The 7498-nt window shown below is 30.2% G+C and overlaps 1 protein-coding gene across 1 annotated transcript; it reads left to right on the forward strand.

The window, feature by feature from the left end:
* The first annotated feature begins 752 nt into the window (after positions 1-752).
* On the forward strand, positions 753-7040 carry LOC101490958 (uncharacterized). The gene is made up of 7 exons (XM_004505782.4): positions 753-950; positions 1793-2250; positions 3766-3949; positions 4060-4284; positions 4383-4499; positions 4723-4956; positions 6661-7040. The coding sequence occupies exons 1-7, from the start codon at positions 918-920 to the stop codon at positions 6868-6870; spliced, it is 1461 nt and encodes a 486-aa protein (XP_004505839.1). The 5' UTR covers positions 753-917; the 3' UTR covers positions 6871-7040.
* Positions 7041-7498: the final 458 nt, after the last annotated feature.

Genomic DNA, 7498 nt, shown 5'->3' on the forward strand with positions numbered 1-7498 from the left:
ATCATTCTTCAACTCGTTTTTTCTCTTTAAATAAATAATTTTTAAATATATTTTGTTTTTTTATATTTTTTTTATGTTGTAATTTTGTCATTCAAGTACAACGTAATTCTATTCGTCGTTTTAGTGTGACATTTTTATTTCTCGGGTCAGTGTAGCGTTTTTATTTGTTTTAAGTTTGCATTTTATGTGTTACTTAATTGATATGTATTTTGAGTAAGAGGTTAATGAAATTTATCATCAAATTCAATACTCTTTCAACTTATCTTGCTAGCACGTAATCGATCATATCAAAGATTATGTATAGTGGATAGAAGTGACTCACTGTAAATATTTTTGTTTTGAAGATGAATGAAACTAAATACCGAAAATCTTATATGTATAGTGGATAAAAGTGACTCATAATAAATATTTTTGTTTTGAAGATGAATGAAACTAAAGACTGAAAATCTTATATTATTCTTAATTGTTGATCATATATAAATAAAATTAATTTAATTAATAAGATTATATTTTTTATTAAATAATTTTTTATTGATTTTTAAATATTTATATGTATAATTAGCGTGATGAAAAATATCCTAACTCAAAGTCAATTTTAACTGTAGTAATTCATTTTAATATTTGAATGAAAATTAATTTTTGTCATAACAATAATAATAATGGAACATGAATAGTAATGCTAGTGTCTAAGGCAAATCACCAAGATTAGGAGGAATCTCTGCTTATACTCTCAAACATTTCCAAACCCTTTCACTCTCTCTCTTGTAGACTGTTTCACTACACCCTTCATTTTCGTATACAACTGTCTTCTTCCGTCAGTATTTGTTTTTACTATTATTCAAACCTTCATTACATGTTTTGGCCTTCCATAGTTCATTACTACAGCAACCTGCAATGCTTTTTCATATCTTATTACAATGATGGATTCTTCCATTGCCACCAACAATCAGGTTTCACTCCTTTTATTCTTCTATTTTGCACCTTAATTATAAAGTACAAACAAAATCCTCAATTATTTTATTCATTTTTTTTTCGTCATCATTAATAAAATTGTGATTTTCACAGTTTTCACCATCTATAAGGGTCTAAGGTTTTCATTTTTTATTTATGTAATTTTAATCTATTTAAGGATACCCATGTTACCATATGAACGTGTACTTTTTTAGTGTATTTCGGATGGAAGATCTTGGAGGGAGAGTCTTAGAGAGCTAACATTATATTTTTTTCTATATATTTGAGATTTTAAAAGAAATTGAAATAATAACACGATAGATGATAATTTAACATTTCAATCTCACTTAATTTGTTTTAAGAAATATTTTATAGCTCCCTTAATCTATAAGAGAAACCCCTTTAAAATCATCCAAACATAGCCTTCGGCTTTGTTTGGGACTTTGGAAGGGAAAGGAAGGCTTTGCAGGCAGGGGAAAATAGATAAATAAGGAGAATTTTTTTATATTTTTTAAAAGAGTGATTTTGTAGAGAAAGGTAAGAGAATGTGTATGATTAATATATTTTTAATTTATAAAGTATTATAACACTAAATGATATGAAAAATTTGTCTAAATCCTCCAAAGTTCTTCTCCAATACGATTTTTGAGTTTCCACAAAATAGAGGGATTTGTATTTTGAATTAAAACAAACCCCTCAAATCCCTCTCCTCTCAAAATTCTTCATTCCTTCTATTTCTTTATTCCTTTTTTTCAAAGCCTTCCCCTCTCCTTTCCCCTCCAAACTCGCAAACAAAGCCTTAGTATTTGAATACATCATATCTTTTCTTGAATATATGCAGGGAAAGTATAGGAAAAGTGGCAACAACATCAGTGAAGTGGTGAGCATGGAGCAAAAAAGGTGTTGGCACGATGTGTTCTGGTTAGGACTATTTGTGATGCAAATGATTGGTTTGGGTTTTGTCCTTGTGATTCTTGGCCTTAACAGGTTCAAGAAAAAGAACAGGCTTGACATTGATAAATACACATACCGGTTCATGGAAAATGAGGCTGGTTTGACAGAGGATTACTGGCCACTCTACGCCGTCGCCGGCGGCGTTGGGACTGCTCTTGGATGGAGTTGGTTGCTGCTGTTAGGTTCTCGCGCAATCCAGATGATGAAGGTTTCTGTCCACATTCTAACCACTTATCTTGCTGTGATCAGTGTTTTGTGTTTCTGGGCTCAACAGGTTTTTTGGGGTGTTGCTTTTGCTATTGGAGCATCTCTGCAGTTTTTGTATGTTTTATCTGTCATAGATAGGTAAGTAGCCAACTTTGCTTTGGATACATTTTATGTTGGAATTGATTTGATGTTTTTTCGTTGTTGCTGATTGATTGCATGCAAGGAGGTGTCCCTTTCCACATTTAAGGATTGGGAAAGTAAAAACAATTTTCAGTTTCTTTGTTCATTTGGAAATACTATTAGGGAGATAGAAGAGTGGTGTAGTAAACAATTGTGATATAGAGAAGATGGAAGGCAAGCTAAGAACAATGTGTTTGATTATTAGAAAAATATCTTATTATATTATATTAGAAAATCTTGAGTTATTTTCTAGAATCAATTTATAATGATAGAGATATCTTAGAATATCTCTCATTATTATTATGATTTGTTTATGATTTAGGATCTAGTGTTGAGTCTTTTGTAATCAAGTTAGCCTAAAGCTATTATCAATAAAATTCAAGCTCTTATTTTTCTCTCCTCCTTTTCTCTAAAATCCCACAACTTAAACACAATGAATACCATGTTTTGGTATTTTCAAAATTTCTACATATGATTGTTTTAAAAAATTGTAGTAGAAAATGGTGAGGAAAACATTTGTTTTTTTTTTTGTTTTTTTATGTTTATTTTTAAATTTTTTTTTTTTTTGAAAATAGGAAATACTTTGTGAAAACATTTTCTATTTTCATTTTAAAAAATGTGTTAATTTTACCTATTAACATGAGGTAAGAAACTTTTGTAATGAACAATTGTATACATTTCTAAGAAGAATGAAAATGTCATAAGCTGTTTTCATTATTTCCGAAAATGCATTTTCATTAACTAACATTTCATCTTCTCAATCGTCACTTCAAGAGTTTATCATCAAGATGAAATTAAGACATATTTTAGAAAATGAAAATACTGTATTTTCACGAAATTATCGGAGTTTAATATTTCAAGGTGCCTGCAAATTTGTTACTTAGAGACTGATTAGTGATTACCTTTGTTGTTCTTTTGAATTTGATAACTTCTATGAAATCATGTTTTTTGTGAACATGAAATTGTCTTTTCTCTTAATAGATAATGGAATTGATGAAGTGAAGTTGTTTTGAAGGTTAAATGGTTAATTCTAATGAAGTATAGCTTTCAAAAGGTTGATGTCTCTTGTATTGTTCACATTGTCGTTGATTTTGCCAGCTTAATTGTTTATTAAAAAAAAAAAAAGTAATGTTCATCTTCAGGTCAAAATGTTCAACATTTTAAGAGCTAGACCTACTTATCCTATTCTACATCCTCCTAATAAATCTTTTCAATCACTGAAAGAAATCTTAAATGTTTCCCCGAGTTCTCAATACATGAAGTGATGTTTTAAATTAATCTTGACCGTTGATAAATTTTACTCAACTTCTGGAAATTCAAAATTAATTGAGTTTTATAATCCATGTCTACAATAAAAGCTTTATATCAGTTGCTGATTACTATGTTACAATTTCTTCATTCCCTTCTATTTGCTTTCTATATAATTATTTGAGTCATGAAGTTGATTTTTGGTAGCTCTTATTTGTTATCCAGACTTCCATTCACAATGTTGGTTTTGCAAAAGGCTGTGAAGATGGTATGGAATTTTCCTGAGGTTATGAGAGTAGCATACGCCTTTATTGCTGTCGTGCTTTTATGGATGGCCTTGTGGTCATTTGGAGCTGCTGGTGTTGTAGCTTCAAGCATGGGCGACGGTGGACGTTGGTGGCTTCTTGTGGTGAGCTGGCAAGTTTTGCTCTTCATTCTGTCTGTTCTTGTTGAACTAGGTTACTGATACAGATTGTGCAAGCTTATCACATCAGTTATTGCTATTATCCATGCATGCAGGTCCTCTCTGTAAGCTTATTTTGGACAGGTGCTGTGCTTTGTAATACTCTACATGTCATAGTGTCTGGGACATTGGTTCGTGTTAGTATCAATGGTGGTTGCGAGGCTGCATCGAATCCCGCTAACTCCATAATGAAATCTTCACAGTATGCTTTTACAACTTCTTTTGGCAGCATTTGTTATGGCTCATTATTCACAGCTGCAATTAGGACACTGCGATGGGAGGTATTAATGATCCTTTTTGTTTGTGAATTGTTTGAACTTCATTTCCTTTAAGTATTTCATTTCCTATGTACAGTCATCAAAATTTTGATTCCTTTCAGATAAGAGCAGTCCGATCAAAGATAGGAAGCAATGAGTGTTTGCTTTGCTGCGTTGATTTCCTTTTCCATCTTGTGGAGACTCTTGTCCGATTCTTTAACAAGTATGCTTATGTCCAGGTAGCCCATTGTGTCTATATAAGTAAGCACTTCAATATACAATAGCGATATAAATTGCATCTCAACGATCAAGATTCAAATGAGATACAGCTGATCATTCATTTAAGTTTAACTACCTATTATTATTGTTTATAAAGAGACAAGGTGTGAAAATGTCTAGATCTTGGAAATTGAAATCGAAAAACTTACTCTAGCATTGTTTTGTGCTCGTTTCCTTTTGCAGATTGCTGTTTATGGTAAAAGCTTTAACCGTTCTGCCAGAGATGCATGGGAGTTATTTCAATCAACTGGAGTTGAAGCAATTGTGGCCTATGATTGTTCAGGTGCTGTTCTGTTAATGGGAACCATTTTGGGTGGGTTGATAACTGGAACTTGTTCTGGTGTTTGGGCATGGATTAAATGGAGTGACAGAGCTTTTATGGTTGGATCTACATCTATGCTCATGGGGATGATATTGGTAAGTTTACAACCTCGTTGACTTTTTATTACTTTGGGTCTTATTTGGTAAGATAACATGCCCTGTTTATCATCCATGGTATTGGCTCATAGAATATGAGGCTAGAGAAAATAATAAGATATTGTGGCGACTAATGGTAATAATTGGGACGGATTTAGAGCTGCAAACTTGGGCTCTAGCCGCCACTCTCCCTGTCACACACTTCTTTTTTATCTTACTTTTCGATGAACTCACTGATATAAGGAAAATTGTGTTAGGGGTCATTTATCATAATTTTCTATTTCAATGTAGTCCTTTTATCTTTTTTGTGTCAAATTAGTTTTTAAAAAATGTTAACACCTTTGGACCAAATTTTATTTACATCCACTTCTATTATAGTTGTTAAATGATCTAAGTACAATATTGGGTATTTCACCACTCAAACCACTATTGTACCTCAGTTGACAACAAGGAGACCAAAATGTTATATAACAACTGAAAAAAGATCATATTAATTTCGACATTACTTTGATGGATTACTTATTGTAAATGTTATTTTGATCTAATTTAGATATTGTTTTTGATGGATTAAGGATATAATTTATCTTTTTGAATAGGCAAGTAAAACTTTTTGTTGCACACATGGATGAAAAATGAGGTTTGTTCTAATGTTGTTATCTTTGTAAGCACAAAGGACAAATTTGTCACGATAAAGACTACATTGATACAAAAAAATTAAGATATAGAACTCTGGGTGTAACTTTGTTTAAATATAAAAATATATAGTCTATCATTATTATATTATATGTTAGTAAAATTAAATTTTATAATATAGGCTTAATTTCACTTTTGGTCCTTTTATTATTACCAATTCACAGAATTGATCCCCCTATTTTAAAAGTCGACAGTTTTGGTCTGTCTTTCATATTTTTGAACTAAAAAACGATGATTTGACAAATTTTTGATGATTAACATACAATTCTATAATATAAAATCATCTAGGTGCATTAATTATTTATGTCATTAATTAAATTAAACATATGAAAAAAATTTGAAATTGGAATATAAGTTTTTACTATGTTTTATTCCAATTTCATTTGTATTAATCATTCTACATCATCCTATCATATGTCACGTTATTTTAAACATCTCACGTCATCATTTTTTAGTTAAAAAATTAGAAGGAAGAACCAAAGCTGTCAACTTTTAAAATAGTAGGACCAATTTCGTGAATCAGTAAAAATAGTGGAACTAAAAATGCAATTAAGCATATAATATATATATATATATATATATATATATATATTTTATAGGCTAATGTTAATTGTTAATAATATTATATTTTTATATGTATTAAAAGTTATTTTTTTCAGCCCTTATTTGATCAAGTATTAGATTTGTCTGACTATGTATTGACAGTATGAAAAATTTAGACGTGCATCAAATCATGCATACATCACCTTAATGTCACTTTATTATCTTACATTCTATAGAACTTCTTTGCCAATATCTATATAATGAGATATTTTTGTTAAACTCTTACTTTTCCCTCCAAAGAACTAAATATCTCACTTGGGAGAAGCTAAGCCCAACATTCCTATATTCACATCTCATATCATCTCCGGCCATTTCCATTCATAATATCTAAACCTAATGGTAATTTATAATCCAAATCTCCATAAATATATGTTATATTTGAAGATCATTCAAATTTCCAATTTTCAGGTTGGAGTGGCTATGGTTGTGGTGGAAAGTGCAGTGACATCCATATATATATGCTATGCAGAAGATCCCTTATTGATTCAGAGATGGGACCCTGACTTTTTCAACCACATTTCTGAGATGCTTCACCAAAGACTTCAACATAGAAGTTCACGTGCAAGGGAAGTTTTTACCCACAATCACCTTCAAGATCGTATACCTGAAAACACCTAAATTTGTGGAATCACTAAATGATACTATTATACAACAACTTTTTATTTATCCACTATATATATATGTCAACCCTTTACCATCTTTTCGTTTCATTTTGTGTTGTGTTATGGTGTGTAACTTTCATATTACAAGTTCAAAGTAATTGGAAAAGAAGATGTGTTTGTTGTTGAGGGTAGTAGCTTTGAACTATGTTGGCTGTGCTGCCTGCAAGGTGCATCAAAAATTGTCTGTTGTTGAATAAACTGCAGGCAGTGACCATACTCATTAATTTATTATCATTTAATATAACATACTAAATGTACACATAAATTATTTTTTTTGTAATAATGTACATATAAATTTTGGCCAAAAATAATGAAGATTTTATTATCTAGTAATTTTTTAATGAGTGAGGCTCAATTTAATTTTTGAGAAAAATAAAAGTAATTTTTAGTTCTTAAGAAAATTAATCTTAGAATATTAGAAAATATCTTATAATATCTATTATATTATATTAGAGTATTTTGAGTTATTTTCTATGATCAATTTATAATCATATAGATATCTTATAATATCTCATTATTAGTATTATGATTTATTTCTGATTTAAGATTGAGTTTAGGTTTCTCTATAAATAGAGATTAATATT

This window comes from Cicer arietinum, chromosome 2, assembly GCF_000331145.2.
Source record: "Cicer arietinum cultivar CDC Frontier isolate Library 1 chromosome 2, Cicar.CDCFrontier_v2.0, whole genome shotgun sequence".
Taxonomy (NCBI): domain Eukaryota; kingdom Viridiplantae; phylum Streptophyta; class Magnoliopsida; order Fabales; family Fabaceae; genus Cicer; species Cicer arietinum.

What these genes read in the sequence shown, in the direction of transcription:
- LOC101490958 (XM_004505782.4), top strand. Translation starts at nt 918, where the DNA reads ATGATGGATTCTTCCATTGCCACCAACAATCAG. An exon ending in GTTTTATCTGTCATAGATAG is followed by an intron (nt 2,251 to 3,765) that starts GTAAGTAGCCAA and finishes TTTGTTATCCAG; the next exon opens with ACTTCCATTCACAATGTTGG. An exon ending in TTAGGACACTGCGATGGGAG is followed by an intron (nt 4,285 to 4,382) that starts GTATTAATGATC and finishes GATTCCTTTCAG; the next exon opens with ATAAGAGCAGTCCGATCAAA.